Source organism: Synchiropus splendidus, chromosome 5, assembly GCF_027744825.2.
Source record: "Synchiropus splendidus isolate RoL2022-P1 chromosome 5, RoL_Sspl_1.0, whole genome shotgun sequence".
In the NCBI taxonomy this organism is placed as follows: domain Eukaryota; kingdom Metazoa; phylum Chordata; class Actinopteri; order Syngnathiformes; family Callionymidae; genus Synchiropus; species Synchiropus splendidus.
In genome coordinates, this window is record NC_071338.1 from 21,651,246 (window position 1) to 21,674,164 (window position 22,919).

Consider the following 22,919-nt stretch of genomic DNA (forward strand, 5'->3'; position numbering starts at 1 on the left):
ATACAGGAACATCCAGCACCGGTCTTCCTTTTATTGAGTTAGGAACTGCTCAGTCACTGAATCACGTGTCCCACAGCTTCTGCTGACGTGATGCTGAGTAATGAAAACAGAGCTCGCCCGAGAGGTGGACATTATGATAAACCACTCACTGGTCTTTTAAATGAAGCCCAGGTATGTGGTGAGGAAGAGACCTTGTCGTGGCAAACCCTGATGGGAAACGCCCAAAAGGAAAAAGAGGTTTCATGATATCAGTCAGTCAAAATAGTTAAGAGAGAAACATCTCAGGGTCACTGATAAAACCAAGTGCCAAGTATCAGCTGCAGTCTCTTTCTGTCACACACTCCAAAACCATTCAGTCCTTGAAGAAGTTGCTGAGTAATGTGAGTCTGATGTAGAAGGCGACCCGAGCCCGGTATTCCACCTTTAAACTGAGTTGGAAGTGAGATCATGAACGCAGAAAAGCTTTTATTCAAAATAAACTTTAGCATATAAAAGGTATGGAACCAAGTCAGTGTGGTTTCAATCGCACATGTATCTATTTCCATCTTCTGGCTTCCTCCTCCTTTAGAGGGATCCAATCGGACCTGAACAGAGACTGGATGTTTGTATAGCAATTTCACCAGTAAATAAGATCTAAATTGAGACATCTAAAATCATGGAAACATCTGCTTTCTGTCACTAAAGTCTAAATATTGTGTCTCCAGCAAAGTGACAAAACAAAAACAGGAGTGAGCAGGCTGAAAGGAGCAACCCAAATATTAGCAGTACCCAAGTACAGTCAACACAAGTGGAAGTGCTGAAAGCCCTGTCCTGCTCTTGGAGACTTGCCATGTAATGCAGGTGCCATGTGACACTCCAGTATCAGAACCATGTGCGCGACGTGGTAAGATCTATAAAGCAGCACTAATTAGAGCGGCATGTCAGGTTTGGGACCAGCGGATCTGATGAGGGGTGTCGGGTTCTCGTAGGAACCAAAGCTTTTAATTAAAGAGTGGCCATTTATTGCCGCAGCCCGGTGGTCTGCTCACTGTCGTCAGAGATTAGTGGTTTTCAGCAAACTGGCCTCCTGCCACCGTCTGAGCCCCTCTGTGGGGCAGTGTCACCCTGTTGAAGGCAGTTACCATATAAAACACTCCAGCCGAGCGTGAATGCCGTCTTCTGCATTGTGTGTGTTCTGCCTCTGACTTGGAGGGATTCGCTCCATACACAAATATTTGTCCTGCACATGTTCTGGGGGAAGTGCTGCCTCACGCTGGTGCGGTGGATTTACACCCGCTCAGATCCTCAATTCATTTTTGACAGGTATTAAATCTGACTCGCCACAAACATGCGCTTTCCTGTCAAAGGTCTGACTCCAGTCTGTGTGCGCGAGTCGAACTCTTTCACAAGTTTGTCTTTATTTAACAATGTGGACATGAAATGAAGCATCCATTTGACTTGGTTTGTTATCATACAGATGACATCACAGTCCACTCATTCCAAACTCATGTTTTCTGCTCTCCCAAACACAGTTCAGCCACTTGTTGGCTACTTATGCTACCAGACTGCAGATGTTGGGTTTCTTTAAAGGGGCCCCATTGTGGTTTTGTCCTCAGTATTCAGACCTAGCATACTGATAGAGCAGCATTTAATGCAGACTTCACAGCCTCCTTCCTGATGGTAGCAGATTGAAGAGGCTGTGTGAGGGATGTCTTGCATTATCCTGACAGCTTCCTGGGTGAGGCAGGTGCTGTGGCTGTCCACGCAGTGATGCAGCTGGTCAGGAAGCTCAACGGTCCCTCTGTAGAACGAGCACATGATGGAGTTGGCTCATTGGCTCTTCTCAGGTTGCAGAGAAAGTAGAGGTGCTGGTGGGCTTTCTTCACTGGTGATGAGGTGTTCCTGGTCCAGGAGAGGTCCTCAGCGATATGACAACATGCAATAAGACAAAAAAGTTTTTACAACAATATCAAGATAACAATGAGCGTGCAAGTTGACAATGAGAGGCACGTAATGGTGTAAAAAAAAGTGTGTGTGTGTGTGTGTGCATTTTGTGAATGAATGAATACATACGTCCCTTGGATTCTGACGTCTCAGGTGACACGGACTACAAAAATGGCTCATGTGCCAGAGTCTCTTTCAACAGAGAAAGAATTGTGAAACCGAACCCACACGGTAATAAAAACATGATGTTTGATGCTGCTTATAGAGCAACATGTGAACTCACGACCTGCCAAAAACTGCCAACTGAGACGCACATTTGAGGAGTGCTGCTCATGCCTCCTCATCACTCAGGAACATTTGTAGTGCAGTGCTCCATCGATCCCACAGTCCTTTGCAGGTTCCATGAATTTTCAGTCTTGTTGACGTATGACAATAAAGCGTAATGTTTTAGGGTGGCCTTTTTAAAACAAAATGGCGACCCAAGACTGATTTCTGACCGAGACCAGAGCACACAGAGACCAAGACCAGGACTTTAAGGGCCTGAGACCATGTCCAGACCAAGACCAATGAGGGGGCGAGACCAGGACCCAGACTGAGACCAAACTGAATACAGATGCATTAATCTATCAGCCACATCGACCTACACGTACATTTCTTACTGAAAAAGGTTTTTTTCTTTTCCAAATTTATCAAGAAGTGAAATTGGAGCAAGCTAGTAGTTTCTTTTGTACTCAGTCTGGTCTCGCCTTCCTCATTTGTCTCTACTTTTTCACACTTCAGTATATGTCAGGGTGATGGTTCATTGGGGTGGATAACTCATACACTATGGACAAGCACAATCTGTCACCTTAAAAACTTGCTTTGTCCTGTGGTACTCCCCAAAATATTGCTGAGTTATTACACTGTCACACTTCCACATAAAGTCAGCTCAAATGCTCTACACAAATTTAGGCACCTAAAATGAAAATATTAGGAGTGTCAAAATACATGAAGTTTGCCCACCAGCGCCCCCTGTTGAGGTGCTGCCACTGATCTTAAAAAGAGGGGAGAGAACCTCCGAAGGTGCCATGATGAAATGCTGTGTTTTACTCTTGCCAAATGTCTCAGGCAGAGCCAATAGAAAAACCAACTGAAGTGGGGGTTTCCAGTTTCCTGAAGACTGACTGCAGTGTATCAGTTACTGAACTATGAGTGTAATATCAACAGTTGGCTTCTTCCCTTCGCACGGCTGGATTCGTCTGATCGCATCCTTTGATCTACAATGTCAAAGCCGTCCTGGTTCTGGAACAGTGACTCTTTCCCCTTCATTTCCCCAAAGTGCTTTTAGGATCGGGAGTAAATCCAAGGTCAAGACGGGACTTCTACACTCTGAGTTCTACACTCAAGAGATTGGTTTGATTTGTGTCGTTGGTACGGTGGAGAATGGGCACCTCCATGTTGAATGATCTATCGGAAACCAATGTTTTAGCTCATTTTGCAACACTGTGAATTTGGTCGGTTGTGGTTAACGTGCAGAAATGCACATATGATAATATGGTAGCCAACGGAGACTGGAAACTTTGTAAACTAGCCTCAAAAGAGAGAAATGTTGGATGGACGCCAGTGTCTGGCAAACAGTGCTACAGGCACTGGTGAGTTTGCACATGTCAACTAGACTGTGCAGCATCAGATTCATCACAGCAACAACAGTGCCTGTCGTTGTGAGTCTCCATCTGCCCCTGAAAAAGTTGGATTTCCTCATCCTTCCTCAGCTTCTGAATGAATTGGAACGTCTGTACCACTATCTTTTAATTGTTGTTGCTATTGTGATGAGATAGTTTTTTGCCCACAACCATCATGAAGAGAAAATCTGATATCGTGACAGCCCTACCGTGAATAAAAACGAGGTCAAATCCAAAATTCCCCAACTCTCCTCTTGTAGTGTTGGCCGTCATGCGTGAGGTTGGATTTAACTAGAAGGAAGGTCACACGTCTCCCACAGCTTTGTAATCCCTGTTGTCCGAGGCCACGACCGTGAGAAGGAGCATTCCACACATATTCACCTTTTCAAAGAGGTTTTGACTTCACACACACGCATTGTGAACTTTCGATGCTAGACTGAGCCACCTACTGCCATACAGGGATTTCCTGTTTAGCCTGACGAATCACCTCCAGCGGACACATGCTGACATGCTCAGTGCCGGATACAATAACTGTGTCAACTGCAATCATCAATAAACCAGCGATGTACAGCTAGTGACCCTGGCTAGCCAGGAACTGGTCACAGATTTCAGTGGGTTTCTGTCATGCGCCAGTTATGTTTTGTTATTCAGGGTTTTAGTTTTGTTCTTCTGTTAGTTTGAAGGTTTGGTTGTTTATTTCCTGTTTTATTTTGGTGAGGTGAGTCATGTCTTTCTGTGCACCTTGTGTGTCTTGTCTGAATCTCCCTTGACTTCTCATTCTATCGGAAGGAAAATTTGGAGACAATGTGCAGTGGTTATCATCACAAGCATCTTGAGAGTCGTCTTGCCACAAGCAAGAAATGAGGGAGACAGCACGGCTAAAGTGCAGTGGTGCACTTTCCCATCACGGCTGCAGCCATCACCGAACTTGTAGCGATTGAATGTGGTGGTGGTTTCCGTAGTGTAGTGGTTATCATGTTCGCCTCACACGCGGAAGGTCCCCGGTTCGAGACCGGGCGGAAACAAATGACTCTTGTGTTAGGAAATAATGAGAGAACGTGCAGTGTTGATCTTGACATGCTACTTCAGAGTCATTGCGCCAGAATCTGACGCTTTCCCATCGCTCTGTTGCCATCAGAACATGTACATTTTTCTAGACAATAATCGGACACAATGCTTGGTGCCAACTTTTCCAGGATGAATCATGGCAACATGGCATAAAACATTTTTGGGGGCACTTTTTTTAAGCAGCCTGTGGTTTCCGTAGTGTAGTGGTTATCACGTTTGCCTAACACGCGAAAGGTCCCCGGTTCGAGACCGGGCGGAAACACATGACTCTTTTGTTAGGAAATAATGAGAAAACGTGCAGTGGTGATCTTGACATGCGACTCCAGAGTCATCACGCCAAAAGCCCCAGAATCTTTGGCTTTTGCATCACTCTGCTGCCATCAGAACACGTACATTCTGTAAGAAAAGAATGGTAGTCAGCACTTGGTGCCAACATTTTCCAGTATGAATCATGGCAACATGGCTAAAAAATGTTTGGGGGCACTTTTTTCAGTAGTCAATGGTTTCCGTAGTGTAGTGGTTATCACGTTCGCCTAACACGCGAAAGGTCCCCGGTTCGAGACCGGGCGGAAACAAGACATTCTTTTGTTAGAAAATAATGAAAGAACGTGCAGTGGTGATCTTGCCATGTGACTTCAGAGTCATTGCGCCAGAAGCCCCAGAGTCTTTTCCTGGTTCGAGACCGGGCGGAAACCAGTAATTCCTGTGTCAGAAACGTCCAGTGGTGATCTTGACATGCGACTTCAGAGTCACTGCGCCAGAAGCCCCAGAATCCTTCTCTTTTCCATCACTCTGCTGCCATCAGAACATGTATATCTTGCAAAAAAGAATGGGAGACAACCCTTGGTGCCAACTTTTCCAGAATGAATCATGGCAACACGGCAAATTTTTTTTTCGGGAGCACTTTTTCAAGCAGCTGGTGGTTTCGGTAGTGTAGTGGTTATCACGTTGGCCTAACACGCTAAAGGTCCCCGGTTTGAGACCGGGCGGAAACAAGACATTCTTTCATTAGGAAATAATGAGAAAACGTGCAGTGGTGATCTTGACATGCGACTTCAGAGTCATTGCGCCAAAAGCCCCAGAATCTTTCTCTTTTCCATCACTCTGCTGCCATCAGAACACGTACATTCGGTAAGAAAAGAATCGGAGTCAACACTTGGTGCCAACATTTTCCAGGATGAATCATGGCAACATGGCTAAAAAATGTTTGGGGGCACTTTTTTTTAGCAGCCAGCGGTTTCCGTAGTGTAGTGGTTATCACGTTCGCCTAACACGCGAAAGGTCCCTGGGTCGAGACCGGGCAGAAACAAATGACTCTTTTGTTAGGAAAAAATGAGAAAACGTGCAGTGGTGATCTTGACATGCGACTTCAGAGTCATTGCGCCAAAAGCCCCAGAATCTTTCTCTTTTCCATCACTCTGCTGCCATCAGAACACGTACATTCGGTAAGAAAAGAATCGCAGTCAACACTTGGTGCCAACATTTTCCAGGATGAATCATGGCAACATGGCTAAAAAATGTTTGGGGGCGCTTTTTTCAGTCGTCAATGGTTTCCGTAGTCAGAAACGTCCAGTGGTGATCTTGACATGCGACTTTCGAGTCATTGCACGAGAAGCCCCACAATGTTTCGCGTTTCCATTGCTCTGCTGCCATCAGAACATGTATATCTTGCAAGAAAAGAATGGGAGACAAGGCTTGGTGCCAACTTTTCCAGGATGAATCATGGCAACATGGCAAAAAAAATGTTTGGGGGCACTCTTTTAAGCAGCCTGTGGTTTCCGTAGTGTAGTGGTTATCACGTTCGCCTCACACGCGAAAGGTCCCCGGTTCGAGACCGGGCGGAAACAAGACATTCTTTTGTTAGAAAATAATGAAAGAAGGTCCAGTGGTGATCTTGACATGCGACTTCAGAGTCATTGCGTCAGAAGCCCCAGAATCAATCGCTTTTCCGTCATTCTGGTGCCATCAGAACACGTATATCTTGTAAGAAAAGAATGGGAGACAACACTTGGTGCCAACTTTTCCAGGATGAATCATGGCATCACGGCAAAATTTTTTTCAGGAGCACTTTTTTTTAAAGAGACTGGTTTCTGTAGTGTAGTGGTTATCACTTTCGCCTAACACGCGAAAGGTCCCCGGTTGGAAACCAGGCAGAAACAAGTCATTGTTTTGTTAGAAACGTGCAGTGGTGATCTTGCCATGTGACTTCAGAGTCATTGCGCCAGAAGCCCCAGAGTCTTTTCCTGGTTCGAGACCGGGCGGAAACCAATAATTCCTGTGTCAGAAACGTCCAGTGGTGATCTTGACATGCGACTTCAGAGTCACTGTGCCAAAAGCCCCAGAATCCTTCTCTTTTCCATCACTCTGCTGCCATCAGAACATGTATATCTTGCAAAAAAGAATGGGAGACAAGGCTTGGTGCCAACTTTTCCAGAATGAATCATGGCAACACGGCAATTTTTTTTTCGGGAGCACTTTTTCAAGCAGCTGGTGGTTTCGGTAGTGTAGTGGTTATCACGTTGGCCTAACACGCTAAAGGTCCCCAGTTCGAGACCGGGCGGAAACAAGACATTCTTTCATTAGGAAATAATGAGAAAACGTGCAGTGGTGATCTTGACATGTGACTTCAGAGTCATTGCGCCAAAAGCCCCAGAATCTTTGGCTTTTGCATCACTCTGCTGCCATCAGAACACGTGCATTCTGTAAGAAAAGAATGGTAGTCAACACTTGGTGCCAACATTTTCCAGTATCAATCATGGCAACATGGCTAAAAAATGTTTCCGTAGTGTAGTGGTTATCACGTTCGCCTCACACGCGAAAGGTCCCCGGTTCGAGACCGGGCGGAAACACATGACTCTTTTGTTAGGAAATAATGAGAAAATGTGCAGTGGTGATCTTGACATGCAACTTTAGAGTCATTGCACGAGAAGCCCCACAATGTTTCGCGTTTCCATCGCTCTGATGCCATCAGAACATGTATATCTTGCAAGAAAAGAATGGGAGACAAGGCTTTGTGCCAACTTTTCCAGGATGAATCATGGCAAAATGGAAAAAAAAATGTTTGGGGGCAGTTTTTTAAGCAGCCAGTGGTTTCCGTAGTGTAGTGGTTATCATGTTCGCTTCACACGCGAAAGGTCTCTGGTTCGAGACCAGGCAGAAACAGGACAACGACTCAAGTCGTTCATTGTCAAGTCTTTTCAACATCTGCCAAATCTATACTGTGCTCATGAGTAAAGTTGCAATGGACATAAAGTTGATTTCTGTTTCAGTCGTCACAAAATTTTAACAGAAAATAAACCTCTCATTCAGATATGCATTTGTAGCACATTAGGAAGTTAATACTCAGTGATTTTAATAATGCAGTGATTCTTACCCTGGAACGGTCACCCAATACTCACCAAACACATGACTACTGACTATCTGCAGTGAACATGCTGGTAACTGGCTTATGACGGTCACCAAATAAACGTGTTTCCCACACTAAAGTGCAACTTTTTCTTTCTACCATTGACAGGTTGACAAATAACCTGGACATTAACTAGACAAACGGATCTCCTGCTGTCATCTGTTCTGGACCAAAAGCACCGCAGGAAATGACCGTCCTCAATCCGTACCAAAAATTGTTTCATGATGAATTTGCTTCCTGACACACAAGCAGGCCCTGCTGCTGGATTTGTTGTTTTGATGTGTGTCATGAGAGACGCATCCAGACAGCAGATGTTCCGAGCAACAAGCAAAACAGTCGCACCTGTGATCACACAGCTGACGCTCCTCCAACATTCTTATTGACCTTGTCTTGTCAACTTTTTATCTTGTATTCCGTCCTAATGCCGTCATTATGGGGCTCTGCATAACCAAGTCATCATGTCTCGGTGCGTCTCTCCACGGATGCACCTGTAGCCGCAAAATCTCTCCGAAGCCGTAAATCAGGATCCACTGTTGACTCACCATTGTTGTGTCCCAGGTGCTAAAGTAACATGAGCTCACTCATGCTTCTGCAGTTCAAAGGCAGTAAATAATGGCTCACTTAATATACCTGTAATGATGTTCAATGTTTAACTCAAGTTTTCGAGTTGATAGACTGAACAAACAAGTCACAGAAAAGGAGCTTTTGGTTGTCTCAATGGGAATTTCCCAGTAAAGAGATATTTTAGCCTTTTAATACACAGAAATCTTCGATTTATTGAGTGACTGGTCCTACTTCAAAGAAGCCCATGTCACATGCCGAACAGCATTTCGAAGAAAGCAAAGCAAAAATCATTTTTCTATTTCTGTGCTCAACTCAAGAACCAACAATAGCCACAGTGTTAGATTTCGACTAAAGGCGCTTCAGCAAGGCGGTTAGAAATTCATCCGTCCTCCCTGTGGGGCTCAGGCAGCAGGTCCAGACGGTTCCTGCTACAAAATTGACACACACATCAACACGCAGCCAAGATTCGAAGCATAATCCAATAAAAATACCCCACAATAACCTGTGTTATTCTGATTATATGACGGCCTGCCTAATATCATTAACACCATCTTAGTGAAATGGATAAAATGAAGAGCGAGCCAAGTGTTCAGCAAAGGTCGGCCAGATGTCACTCGATCAGCCTCAGTCTCGGCTTGACATCAACCTGAAAGTATGTCTATTGTGTAATCTAAGAGGTTTTGCATCCACACGTCTCACTTTGACGTTGACGGATCACATCGTTGTGTTTGACCTGAACACGTCAGGTAAGAGACACATGACACGCCAAATTCCCCAAACCGCAGCTTAGCAGCATGTTCAGCTGATGGATGAGGTAAATATGAGCCATTTTTCATGATGCTGATGCAGCATTCGTAGACAAGTCCAGGTCCGAACCATCAGGGTGTCATTATCACGAAATGATTCATCTCAACTGCTATTACACATCGAGGTGTACAGAAGAAAAAAAAACAGCACGAAAGGTGACGGACACCCTGGACAGAGAGACAACCACACATCGTTTATCATGATCAGTACAACAAGTTTTGGCTTTAGGAGGAAACCAGAGTGCCCAGAGGAAGATCGTGCCACAAACTCTGGAAGAGAAGAGACACAACCCCAGGCTTGTCTTTAGGAGACAGAGACATGTGGAATGGATCCATGACAGAAAGAAGAGCAGGTGATCCTGAAGATGAGGTCTGTCTTTGAGTGGCAGTGCGTTGTGAACTCTACTAACCTCATTTGAACTGAGCTTAGAAGACTTAGTTAAGTCAGGTGATTTCAGCCCTGCAGTTGTGGTCACATGATTTCCTTTGAGTGGCTTGTGCCTGATTTGTATTGGTCCTTGGGATTCTTGGAGTCACTGAAGTTACACATAGTCTAATAGTTTTTTTTGTTATGTATGTTGGAAATCATCTCATTTCAAGGGCAACATCATCCCACCATACACAATGTCCTTCTCAACTATCACTGGGTGATAAGCTTGGTGGCTGAGTAAAATGCAACTAGGATTCCGTCACTTCACAATGACTGGACTCTAGACCAGGGCTTCTTAACCTTTTTGATCTCGGGGCCCACCTCCAGAACAAGTAATACAACTCAATTTTTTATGTCACTCTTGATATCATTTGTATTCTATAGCCATATTTAATCTACTTAATTTATAGTCCCACCAACATCATAACCAGGCTTAAGTCAGATTGAATAATAAAAAATAAAATAAGCTTGACGTAAAAAAGTGGAAAAAATTGTCATGAAAAAGTGTCATGTCCATAAAACTATGGATATAATGAATAAATAAAGATATATAAATACCATAAAAACTATATATAATAATCAAAATTTATTGACAACAGACAGATTTACATAAATGAATAATGTTTGGCCCTAACTGTTAATATAAAATAATAAAATAATAAAATTGCCCTTAGGTGTGTGTGTGTGTAAATGGTGTGTCAGACCTGTCCAGTGTGTATTCCTGCCTCTTGACCAATGACCGCTGGGATAGGCTCCAGCTCTCCTTGCAACTCTGAACAGGACTAAGTGTTGGTGAAATGAAGACGCTTGTATGTTTTCACTGCAGTGATCCTGCAGCTGTGCAGCTGTCTGCATGAGGAGAACAGCGAGCAGGAGAGACGCTGATGTGTCTGAAGTTACTGAAGGTTACCAGACTATTCAGTGATCATTTTTGACGTCTGGGTCTGTACTTCATTGATAAAAATCGCTCAATCGCCAGTAATCTCTCTCACTCTGTTCAACGTGTTGCGAGAGTAGCGTGGATAAATGAAGATGGTCTGTGTATTTCTGCTGTTTTCTTGTAAAATAAACATGACGAAACTCTATCATTCAGTTCATATCTGAGGTGACAATGACTCATGGTAATAAGAAGTGACAGAGACAAAAGCGACAGAGGGCCAGGCTTGCTCTCAATTCATCATTGAAGTGATGAATGTTTATGTCCTCTAGTCCTGGAGTGGCAGAGCAGAGGTTGTGTGCTGGGATTATCGTCTGTTCGTACTCTCAATAAAACCACACGCATACGGATTTTCAAAATCTTGAGCTTTGTGTGATAAAGAGTCTGTCCCTGCACCGATCAAGACGCTTGTCCTCCAAGCCAGAAATGTCATGTGATCACACATGATGAAGCAAAGTGGGAACAAGTGTTTCTCTCATTTCCTCTTTATTTGATCATTTCTTTGTGGTCCATCCATGGAGTCAAGCATCAAGCGCAGCGAACTCCGTTGTCACAGTGGTATTATTATATTTAAGATTTATTGAGGTGTCAGAGAGCGAGAACAGAGTTGCTGTTGTGTGCACAACCACGTTAGATATTTGGTATCTTGCGTTTTGAATTTTATTTTCATTTCGGTGCGTCCCTAGTCTGAACTTGGTCTCGCCCTGGTCTTGTCTCTGCCTTGGGATACAGTGGTTCTGGTATTGACCAGAGCTCAGGTTGGGAGGCTTCAACACAGAAATGCACATGAATTGCAACGGAATATTTGACTCAACGCTACTGCCTGGCAAAAAAGGTACAAGAATGATGATAAACATTAAGGGGATGTGGTCTTCAGTTGTTCTGTATTCATGAGTCAACGACGAGATGTGATGCAGACCTCTGCCTTTCTCAGTGAAACCCACTGTTTACATGTCTTTAAATGCAGATCATTAAACACAGAAATGAAAGCCACAGCCCCGGAGAGGAGACCCCAGCGTGGTCGCCTGGCGAACCACAGGGCTTGTGTGGTCATGATAATGAAGCCCACCGCCGCATCAGGATTCAGCTGTGGTTTTTCAGTAATGCTCCTTGATATATTTCATGAATTTATTTGAGTCCCAGCTGGAGTGGAGCCAGGAGAGGCCTGGCAGGTTGATTCGACGTGCTACAGCGACTGGCTGTGTGCACGCTTGGCCTCCCTGCGTCTAAGTGGCCGAGCGTGGACCCGGATTCATTTGTGGTGAATAAAACCAGCTGTTTGCATTGAACGGTGGCCAACAACCCCTCCACCCTCCGATTGTTACCCGCCGCACAGCAGCCGTCGTGAGCGTGAGTGTTACCCAACATCTGACCAGCCGTTGACCACCGCGCCGTGCTTTCCGCTGAGGTCGCCGTCGGTCAGACTCACTCCCAGAAGTCACTTGGATCAACCGTCACTGAAGTATTTCAACAACATATAGGAGCGAAACTGTTTTCCGAGAGAAATGATGACGAATGATATGTTGTTTATTAAAGCCCATTTATTACCATTAGTGAATTAAACGTACAGTCCACTGATAAATGAGTGTGTTCAGGCTAAATCTGTGATATTATTACATGATTTTTTCTTCATTATGTTCTTAAAGTGGAAAGTGGTTTGGCCTGGACTCCATCCTATAACTCATTTGTCTGAGATGTATGAATGCTATTCTTCATAACCAGGAAGCAGGAAGTAAAATATGGGCTCTGAAGCGAAGCATCAGGAAGAACATTAAAAAGTCATGGATGCAGTTTTCCAAGGAAGTGAATAGAAGTCATGTCTATGTATATGTGATATGTATATGTGTAGGCGAGAGTTAAAGGAGTCTGTTCAGGCAGAGTTTGCAGTCTGGACAACTCTTCATCATAATAAGTGGAACTAAAGAGTGAGAGCACTTTGCTTGCGTGCGTGTGTGTGTCTGTGTGCGTGTGTGTGTCGAGCCGTTTCACCATAGCATTCGCGGGAAATCCACCCAGGGCACGTAATCAGGCCGTGATTGCTGCCATGATTAAGAAAACACGCCGATAATGAGCAGATAATAATCACTTTAACACAAACACGCTTTCAAAAATCTATAAAAAAAGCACTTTTACAAAAAAGTGTCAATCTACTGTACATATTTTTCCCGACAGGGTCTGGACGCTGGCGTTCAGCATGTCATCAATAAAACATCAAAACTGTCCATCTGTGGCCAGTTTTCTTCTGAACTCAAGGAGTGGCTTGTGGGAACATTTTTATTTTGGGTGGAGGCCCAATTTAGTGAAGCATTTTTCATGAGAAATCAGCAACACATGATGGCGCAGCCTCGCTGTCATCCGATCGCAACGTGGGTCCTCGTCGGACATCAAACGCTTCTTCGTCATGGCAGAATTTGGACGGAGAAAGTTCGTATTAATGCTGAAGTTCAATATTGATCAAGTCCATATTCTTGTAAACAAAAGCTCTGTGCTTCCGTCAGAGGAATCACATTTGCAGATGATGACTGCTCGCACTCTTACTCACTTGTCTGCGACTGTTTGGTTAAGCCGTTCTTTTCCTCTTCACTTTTACTTTCTTCTTTTAGTAGCACGACTGATGCGATTCAGAAATGGGCCCTAAAAACTGATGCACTGTGTATTTAATACACAGCTATGATTAAAAAAAAAGTTTCTGGTTTCAAGCTCTTTCTTCAGAAAGCTGGCTTATAGGTCAAGGCACAGAAATTTTGGGTGACAGGTGGGCAACAGTCTCAAAAGCGTGAAATTCTTTTTCTTCTTCTTATTGTTGTTGTTGGATCAGTTCATATGGATTTAAAAAAACTTTGCATAGATTTCCCCATTCATTGTGAAAGCTTCTGGTCATGTGACCAGTTCCATTAAAGGGGATCGCAAAAACGCTCTTCTTTTCCATTAGAATTTGAGAATGAAGAAGAGAAGGGCCCTGAAAAAAGGCCACTTTTCTCAATCTGGGGAAAAGGGTCTGTGTTTGAGCACCACTTCTGTCTGCGCCAAGATGAAGCCAGATCTTGGGGCGACTCGAGGAAGAATGGAGGAAGGAGTGTCAACAGTCTGCAGTGCTGACTCTACCACAAAAGTGCATAAAGGCACACCTCCAGAAACTATCTGGGCATAACCTCTAGGCGGGACATACTGTAGATACAACGCAAAACATCAAATCACCCATCACACCATAAAAAAATAAAACTACAGAATAAGAATATTAATGATCCCTGACAGCGCTTCTTGGCGATGGCTGAAAACAAAGACAAAATCCCAGGTGACAGTCAGAGGCCTTGAGTTGGTCTGACTGAAGACCAAACCTTCTATGTTTGCAGCTGCACACAAAAATACCTCTGCAAGCAGTGTGTTTATAGTATAGGAGTGTATTCAGAGTTTCAGATATAAATATTCCTTTGAGCCTACAATTCAATATTCCACTTGAAATGAATTACTAGATTATCGATTTAATACTCAACTGCATGTAAACTGTTGTTGTGAACTCTGAATAAGAGACTCATTGCGGAGCCACTTGTTTGGCCCAGAATCAGCTTCGGAATGGCTCAGGTTGCTTCAGGCTCAAAGGTGAGGTGTCTGAGTTGAAGATGCTGCCAACACGACATGTACCTAACTCAATTTTTTTGACTGCTGTTTTTATTTCATATATTACGAACTGACATTTCAGCTTATAGATGGTCTACTCAGGCTCCAGGGAGGTGACCACCAGGAGCAGCACCTGCACCCGAGTGCGCCCCTTAGATGTGATTAAAGAGCATGCAGATGCTTCATGACGTCTGCTGGCTGTCTGCATGATCATAGAGACGTTGTTCCAGTCTTTTCCAAATGTAGGACACAGCTGGGACTGTTTGGACCCTGAAGCCACATCAAACGCAACAATTCTCCGGATGGTGTTCTTTTTTTTATGGACTCATATCAGCCATCACCGGCTTCCTACTGTTAGGTCCTGCGAACAAGTGTGGTCAACGCAGAGGAGCCTGTCTATTGACTCTCGCTCGAGCACAGATGAGCACTGACTTTTTTTCTCTTTCACACTCTCAGAAAAGCTTTCACTTTTGAACCGTGTGATTCCTAAAAAAGACAAAACCACTGTCACACAAATCTTGGCACTCGACTGTGATGAATAGCTTGTGTGAGCCTAAAACGATCTGGACAAATAAACGAGTCTTTTGCATGATCTTTTCCTTCCAGTCGGCGCACATCTGCTCTTCGTTTGTATTGTTTGTGTTTTTGTTTTAGAACAACCGCGCTCGTCATGGGTGGTGCAGGACTCACAGGCGATGGTGTCTCCGCAACACAAGGCCTCAAGAAAGTTGGTTTGGGCCGGACTCAGTCGTCTTGTTGTTCTCTCTGTGGTCTGAACAAACACTTCCATAAAAAAGATCTGTTAGGCCTCTTTTTTCAGGTGTCATTTCTCCGCAGTGTTGTGTAGCTATAATTGTGTTCAATTGCGTGTGTTCTATAGGGACCATGATTGCTGTGATGGACTGGTTTGCTTTCCAGTGTGTCCCACATGGAAGAGTGTGCAATGCAAACAAATGATCCTGTCCTTAAGTTCATTGTACATTACATCTATCTGTCCGTCCGTCTGTCAGGGCACCAATTCCAGGAGCATTACATTATACGACGTGTCATAATGGAAACGTCCATGATGAAGGTGAGAAAATTGAAGTTTAAAAAAACTAAGGATAGAAGGACCAAAAATGTTGATCCATGCGCTTCATGCGGCAAAGTCTGGGGCAATTCCAACCTCATGTTTAAGCTTATTAGTATTGATTCAACTTAAATTTGACCATTCCGCAGGCTATATATTGAAATGTCATTAATTATTTATGAACCTCTAATCTTTTTTTTTTATTTGAGCGTAATGGTTAATTATATTGTGAGGAATTTAGAAAACCCAAACAGGTCTAATCTGGGACAGGGACGGGAAAAAAGTTTGAACCTCAATTATATCACGATATAACAGTCCTATAATGATTGAATGGAATAAAAGCAGATTGTTTTTCATCCAGAAAAAGGCATCTGACCTACTGAAGCAACCCATCCTCACTCCCATGGCGTGATATATTGATTTTGGAACATGGACTTTGAGTCTTGTACTGACGCTGAAGGCAGCCATCAGTGTCACATATTGACACAAAAGCATTTTAATGGAGGTAATAACGTTTACCTCGCTCCTGGTTGACACGCCACACGCAGGGGGAGACATTTGGGAGCTTGCTGAAGTAAATGTGAATGAAGTGCTTAGCCGTTTGAGGGGCTTTAAATAGCAACTGACGGCATGAGTTGAGAACCACTGGCTGAGATTAAAACGCAAGGTTTCTGTCACAACAAATTGACAACCATCAAAACTGGCTGGAGGAGGAAACAGAGCTGATCTGTGGTCAGCAGAGACATACAGTTATATTTTGTATATAACTATATATATTATGTTTAAGTCCATTTGAAACCATATTGTATTGCATTTATTTTATTCAAAATTCTCTCATCCACTGGTGACACGAGAAGATGAGCTGCCAACATCACATCTATACATCACATCTCTAAATGTCATTCAAACACCACACATCAGCTCGATGGCATTTTTCTTTAACTAAAGGGAATGTGAAAAGCAACAGATGACTCGTTTTCTGCATTGAGTTTTCCAAAATTGAATACTAAATTGATTTGCAATGACTCTAAATATGTTATTAAAAACCAGTCATTCTGCGTTTTTCACCAGAAGCATACGATCAGTGCAAGAGAAAAATGTTTGATTGTACAAAATATTGCTGGAACATTATGCATTTAACAGGTTATTTTCTTATTTATATAGCTATCAAATTGCCACAAAATGCATCCATTAAATAGCTTTCATTTTCTGTCATCAGAAAATGGAAATGCTATTTATAAAACTGGGCACTGAATGTACAAATCAAACAGCTCATTTGCTTGTATTTCATTTCACTATAAAACACTGAAGGAGTCCGAGGCATGTTTTAGCCAGTTGGCATTCCATTGTTATGAGCTTGGTTCACAGGAAAAGTAGAATTCATGGCAGTTTTCTTTTAGGACTTGACAACAAAGCCATTTCGTTTGCCTTGTATTGTTTACTCTGAGGTCAGTTTGGAATTTAATAAAATGATGTTTAGGTGAAAAATAACGCGGATGAAAATGAAAATAATCCCAATATGGTGTTATTATTCCACAGTATTGCATGTCATCTCAAGTGGGGCTGCAGTGAAGTGGTCAAAATCTCTTCTTTGAAAGCAGGAATGTAAATCCACGGGGATTAGAGCGAACACAGAACGCTGTGAAGTCTTCAGTGTCACTCTGAGGCTCTGCGCTTCAGTCAGGACCAGACCAGGACGCAGCAACTTTCATCCATGTGCGTCACCTCAGCGGGATTCCGGAGAAGTCTTTCTTCAATCCTGGGTATCACAGCTCAAGCGCGGATCTCTCTCTCTCTCACTCGCGCGCTCACACGGATGAACGATGGCTTTTTGTTGATGTCGGTGTAGTTTCTCTGAGCCGAACATCCGTGCCGGGGCGTTAGAGGGGACATGGGTCAACTTTTTGGTTCGTCTCTTTTACTATTTGGCGCAATCTTTGCGGTTTTCCTGTGGGAATCTGGTGCCAGTTCTATCAGGACCACGCTCGGAGTGGACACCTCCAGGTACGTGCCTTTTTCAGTCACAGATTATTTTGCTCTGATAAAAGACAGACGCATCTCAAAGTTGAGCCAGAAAACAAACATCAAAAAGGACATTTTTCGTTTTATAGAATTTTATTCGTGGGCTTGAGGGAACATCCACTTCACGATTCTTGTTAGAATAATTCCGATGCAAACCTTCTATCTCCGTCTGGCGTGCGCAAAGTGCCAAGGCTGCTGATAAAGTTGTGACATGCTTTTATTGGCGTTCACACCAGCGGCTGTCGCAGATCAGACCGCTGGATGAACCTCTGACGCCACACTTATCACATGCGCCTCTTGGGGGAAGAGAAATCAGTGAAAGTCAAAGGGGAACTCTACCTTAGAGCTAAGCTCTGCGTTCAGACAAAACAGGAGAGATGCCCAAAGAGAGAGAGAGAGAGCGGGTTGGACGTCAGACACATGAGTCTGATTTATGGATGAGCAACAGGTTAAAGATGAATACTTCTGCTTCAGAAACAAGAAACAGTTGCAGCATCACTGGAATGGCATTTTTTTGTTGTGTAATTTGAGATGACTAATACAATGATTCAAGAGACATCCCTAATAGTAAAATGTATCTGGCCTGGATATACTCTAGGATCCGTTCCGAATCCAGGCCCCTTGCTTTGGGAACATTGGGCCACATCCGGCACCGGCCCGTTTGCCAGATCTGAACGGATGTGGACCAGATGTGGCCCAGAGGAGCAAGTTAATATATGGCCCGAATCTGTGCCGGAACAGAGCCGGGCCACATCCGGCACTGATCTGACCGAAATACAGTGGTACCTCGGTTTTCGAATGTCCCGGACTTCTAAGAAATCGGAGTTCGAAGAAAATTTTAGAGATTTTTTTTTCTCCAGATTTCGAACGAAAATCCTGTACACTGACCCACGACATGCTTTGTTATTGTGTATAACGCAGCCTCTGTATGCAGACGTGTCCCGTTAGCTACATTTACTGATTGTTTTTTCTTCATATTGAGGTGTAAAACCTTTCCTGTCTCCACACTGGACCGTGGTGGAGTGTCACAGGGGAGGTGCTCGCTCTCCACACCTCCGAGGCTGGAGCGCTCACTCCAGGGTTTGATGTCCTGTTGTGGGCTGGAGCTGGGACAGGGATGAGGCGAGTCTGGGACAGAGCGTGACTTGGTTTATGACTTTGTCACAGCCAAACTGCACAGAAGCGCACATTCAGAGCTGGACATGCACCGGGCACCTCTTCACTTCTGGAGAGTCACTCACTCGGCAACCCCTCCCACATGCAGCGGCCACACACATAGAGGAACAGCGCACCTGCAGCAGACACTCTACATTCACTCCTACAAAAGACTATTTTAAGGCTTGGAACGTATTATTTCTTTTTCCATTCATTGTAATGGGAAAAATCGATTCAGATTTCGAAAAAATTGCTCGTCTGGAAGGGATTGTGGTCGAGAACCGAGGTACCACTCTATGTCCGATTCATATGCGGAACTGATGATGGATATGATCCATGGTTTGCTGTCTAGGATCTGACTGTAATGGATTTGAGATGACACAGCGGTGAACCAGGTAGCAAATTAGCCTCTTCTACACCTGCGCTGTGGCGACCCTGAAATTCTTAGTCAGTGCAACTCCATTGCAGCGACATGTGCACTGCTTGTAAATCTGGTGTCACATCTGTGTGGTTGTATGTGATTATTTTTAGTGGAATAGAAAAACAAGAATTTAAATTCAGTAGGCAAGGTAAGGCAAGGAAGTGTCAGAGTGAGTGCTGCTGCCACACTGGTACCATCAAGTGTCTCCTGGTGGTCAGTTGCGGTGCTTACATGGACCACTGTTTTTCTGCTTGCTCCGAATCAATTGTTGTTTGGTTTGAGAGAGATTGAGTGAGTGCCCACGTGCGTATCATTCTGCAAAATGAAAACAACAAAGGTTCAATCTCTGACCGGAATACTTTCATTCAGACTGTGGAAAAAGTGCATAAGTAACCGTGGCTTACATGTGGACCGATGACCCTCCCAGGGTGCCCCTCGCCCACAGTAGCGCCCCCACACCCTCACATAGATTATCGCCTTGCAGCGTCATTTTCCTGTCTGAATACTCATTGTTGAGAAACGTGTGCATACATGAGTCAAAGATATGATTTCGCTGTTGCACAACACTTGCATCTTGCTTCCTTAAGAATGCGTGGTTTGCCACGCTCTGGTAAAAATATTGGCAACCTGAACCCCTGCGTCCTCTTTCTTCATCTACAGAGTCGTCTCAACAACACACTGGTTCATAATCAGCTTCATTTGAGGTAGAACAATAAGATGACGCTCGGGACTTTCCAGTAACCAGAACTGCCTGAGAGTCATTCAAAGTTAATTTCGTGCTTTAGAATGTCAACAACATTTGCAAACACATCAAAAAATAGAGTGCATTTGTGTATTATTTCCCCTCCAGTGACGGAATATGAGTGTGTGAAGGCCGTGTGTGATTCTTTAATCGTTTCCTTCAGGGCAGAGTGTCCGGACAATAAAATATTGACCGTGGAGTACCCCTGTGTCAGAGCTGGTGGGAAGAACAGCACATGCTTCAGGTAAGGTTACGACACTTGTTCTCAGCTGGGGTTCATTCTACTGTCTCGGAAGTGTCGACGCTGCAACCACAATGTTACATTGTTACGTTTAGATTCTTAACACTGATTCACCATGACAAACCAATTTTCTGTGGAGGGTTGACCCTCGATGGTTCTTATGTTGTGAAATGTTTTTCTGTAACCGCGGAACCATCGTGACGTGCTGTTGAAAAATCTCTGCATCTCACCCAACCAATGTCTTTGCTGCGAGCTCTGTGTAAAGAAGTCTGGGATCTGTTGTTTGGTTGGACAGACAACACAGATATGACAACGTGTGAGGTTAACGTTCCCGTTTGGAAGTCAAGGATTTCATGTTGACATTTTACAGAAATAACTCTTATCATATTCTGCTAAAGTCTGTTATTTCTCCTGTTTTATTTCAGCTAATGATGAGAACATCCACATCAGCCCAAATGAAAGCATCAAATAGCACTGAAGTCTAGTGACAATAAGCAGCATAATTCTGTGTTTTGGCTTGTGTGTTGCGTTCTTCGCAGACTTGGCAGGCGCCGCTCGAACCACCAGGCCTCCACCAGCTATTTACATTTTTTTTTTAAGTGCTTCAAATATTATTTACAAGAAGTGTTCATGGAGGATTTTATGAAGCATTGCATGATTATTTTCCTAATTCTAAATTGGCTGTCAGTGCACAGTTAAATGGTTTCAGATATTTCAATTCCGAGTTCATGGAAATCCATTATTTACATGACTCAATTAGTCTGGTTACAAATATGAAAGCATGACGTCCATTTCCGAGAGTCAGATATGCAACAGTTTTGACTCCAGAATACAAATATTTACAATCCTTCCAAATTATAAACAGATCTTTATTGTGTATATTGTCTGTATCCCATTGTGGATGAGGTTCTTGATATTATAGCTCATTGATCATCTTGACAGGCAGCGAGGCTTGGGACACCCTGAACAGCTCGCCAGTGCATCCCACGTACAGACAGACCACCACTCACACTGGTTGCCTTAATTGTGTTCCATGGAACGTAGCACAGCACGAGTTCTTAACCTTTCTGATCTCGAGGCCCACCTTTTCCAGAACAAATTCATTCAAAAACTGATTCATTACTGTGATTTCTTGTTCCATTTGTGTTCAATAACCATAAATGTAAACAAACCAAAACCTCGTGAAATGACATGAACCATGTGATCAGCAGAGAGATATTTGTCATCGAAAAGTCCAACAAGTAGCAGAACTAGGTGCAAGTCATGTTCTGCTGAAAAAAATTGGAAAAACTGTTCTTCGTGAATAAACGTCTGAATAAAAGAAAGGTACTAAAACAATGTCTAAATATCATAAAATATTTTCTTTTTCATAAATAAACTCTAAAGAAGACAAGTAAAGTGCAAATGATAATGCAAAAAATGTTCTTCTTAATTTTAAAAACTGCTCCAACAGGTGAACAGTTCTTACTGTTGGGGGCGCCTAAATTTGCTGCGGTCAAGTGAATGACACACTGCTGCCACTGTATAAAACTGAGTGTCTTGCGGCCCTCGTGGCCCAGCGGTATAAAAAAAAAAAAAAAAATTCTAGCAACCCTCTAGGGCGGCGCTCGCGGCCCAACCATGGGCCCCGGCCCTATGGTTAAGAATCACTCGCTTACAGTACATGTTCCCCTGTAAACACAAGTGAGCACATTCAATTTATAAAATAATGCATGGTCATGAACATGATGGTTTAGGTCTGTTTTTAATGCAACTATCCTGAAAGAAACATCATCATGACTGAAGTCCGTTGTTCGTGGAACTCATGTCGGGCATTCCGGCCAGACATATGAAGAGATGGACCACAGGAGGACAGCTGCAGATTGGAGAGAGATTTGATTCTCATGGTTAGAAACTAGTGTTTTTTTATTGTCACCAAGTAAGTAGATATCAAAACGTTCCCCTCTGCTTCATTGTTTCTCTATCACTTCTTGATGGGCCAGAGTTTCAAAAAATCCTGGCGGAAACCCTGGAGATAGATGTCCAAGTTATAAAAGCAGCTTAAACCCTCATGTGTCTTCTTTAACGAAAGGTTTGTTTAACCTGCTATGAATGATTCACATGCAACTGGAGTTAAAGGTGACCCATGAAGTCAGTCAGGTCGGATACAAGAACTTTTTGGCTCCTGATTCCCGAAAGTCACTCATTTTGAACTCAAGATAACTTTCCTCTGAAGCCAGGCTTTGGCTGGGATTTACTTGCTGGCACAGAAGGATTCTTTAATAAATGAGGCACCAGGTCTGGTGTGAGGCCAGATGCAGCGATCTGTTTACTGTCAAAGTCTGACTGTAACAGCCCGCGCGTCTGCTCTAATTTGTGCTTCCATAAGAGTGATGTGGTGTAGGAGGTGCAGGAGGATCAGATGAGGTTTTACTTTCCTGGTCGTGTTTCCTCAGACTGTCTTGGATCATGACGGTTAATATCTGCTGGGAGGTTGGACTGAGCTGCCCTGCCTTTTAGATAAGTAACATTGTCAGATCCAAGAAGTGTAGTGTGTAGTTCTCAGGACGTCCAGTACTGATGCAGTTCAATGTTAAGTCCTACAAGGTTTTTAGGATTCAGAAATGGTAAAGGTTCATCATGGTGTAAATGCTTAAGGAGTTGCTCATGTTAAAATTAGAGGTGAGATACGATAAAAAATATTCTAATTATTTTGAGAATTTGTGGTTATGTGGACCTATACATACATTTAAACAACAAAATATTGTTTATTTTGCATCAGTTTGACAATAATAGCACAATAAATCACGATGGTGGCTATATTCATGTTTTTATATCACCTTATTTAAACTCAAGCTATTTTCATGTCTTGAAAAT

At 43.5% G+C, this 22,919-nt stretch overlaps 1 protein-coding gene and 10 non-coding genes across 12 annotated transcripts in view; all 11 read left to right on the forward strand.

The window, feature by feature from the left end:
• The first annotated feature begins 4,536 nt into the window (after positions 1 to 4,536).
• On the forward strand, positions 4,537 to 4,609 carry trnav-cac (transfer RNA valine (anticodon CAC)). Its single transcript has one exon. It is a non-coding gene; the product is annotated as a tRNA-Val (tRNA).
• A 232-nt stretch (positions 4,610 to 4,841) lies between these two features.
• On the forward strand, positions 4,842 to 4,914 carry trnav-aac (transfer RNA valine (anticodon AAC)). The gene has a single exon. It is a non-coding gene; the product is annotated as a tRNA-Val (tRNA).
• A 240-nt stretch (positions 4,915 to 5,154) lies between these two features.
• Positions 5,155 to 5,227, forward strand: trnav-aac (transfer RNA valine (anticodon AAC)). Its single transcript has one exon. It is a non-coding gene; the product is annotated as a tRNA-Val (tRNA).
• A 347-nt stretch (positions 5,228 to 5,574) lies between these two features.
• Positions 5,575 to 5,647, forward strand: trnav-aac (transfer RNA valine (anticodon AAC)). The gene has a single exon. It is a non-coding gene; the product is annotated as a tRNA-Val (tRNA).
• Positions 5,648 to 5,888: 241 nt separating this feature from the next.
• On the forward strand, positions 5,889 to 5,961 carry trnav-aac (transfer RNA valine (anticodon AAC)). Its single transcript has one exon. It is a non-coding gene; the product is annotated as a tRNA-Val (tRNA).
• Positions 5,962 to 6,426: 465 nt separating this feature from the next.
• Positions 6,427 to 6,499, forward strand: trnav-cac (transfer RNA valine (anticodon CAC)). Its single transcript has one exon. It is a non-coding gene; the product is annotated as a tRNA-Val (tRNA).
• A 239-nt stretch (positions 6,500 to 6,738) lies between these two features.
• On the forward strand, positions 6,739 to 6,811 carry trnav-aac (transfer RNA valine (anticodon AAC)). Its single transcript has one exon. It is a non-coding gene; the product is annotated as a tRNA-Val (tRNA).
• A 334-nt stretch (positions 6,812 to 7,145) lies between these two features.
• On the forward strand, positions 7,146 to 7,218 carry trnav-aac (transfer RNA valine (anticodon AAC)). Its single transcript has one exon. It is a non-coding gene; the product is annotated as a tRNA-Val (tRNA).
• A 210-nt stretch (positions 7,219 to 7,428) lies between these two features.
• On the forward strand, positions 7,429 to 7,501 carry trnav-cac (transfer RNA valine (anticodon CAC)). Its single transcript has one exon. It is a non-coding gene; the product is annotated as a tRNA-Val (tRNA).
• Positions 7,502 to 7,741: 240 nt separating this feature from the next.
• On the forward strand, positions 7,742 to 7,814 carry trnav-cac (transfer RNA valine (anticodon CAC)). The gene has a single exon. It is a non-coding gene; the product is annotated as a tRNA-Val (tRNA).
• A 9,333-nt stretch (positions 7,815 to 17,147) lies between these two features.
• The window catches only part of LOC128759079 (collagen and calcium-binding EGF domain-containing protein 1-like), a 35,553-nt gene continuing 29,781 nt past the window's right edge, over positions 17,148 to 22,919 (forward strand). The window contains exons 1-2 of one of the 2 annotated variants that reach the window (XM_053865738.1): positions 17,148 to 17,486; positions 19,986 to 20,066. In XM_053865738.1, the coding sequence (XP_053721713.1) occupies positions 17,374 to 17,486; positions 19,986 to 20,066 (194 nt within the window). In that variant the 5' untranslated portion in view covers positions 17,148 to 17,373. Of the gene's footprint in view, positions 17,487 to 19,985; positions 20,067 to 22,919 lie in introns of those variants that run through there. The other variant, XM_053865739.1, reaches the window with a different exon arrangement.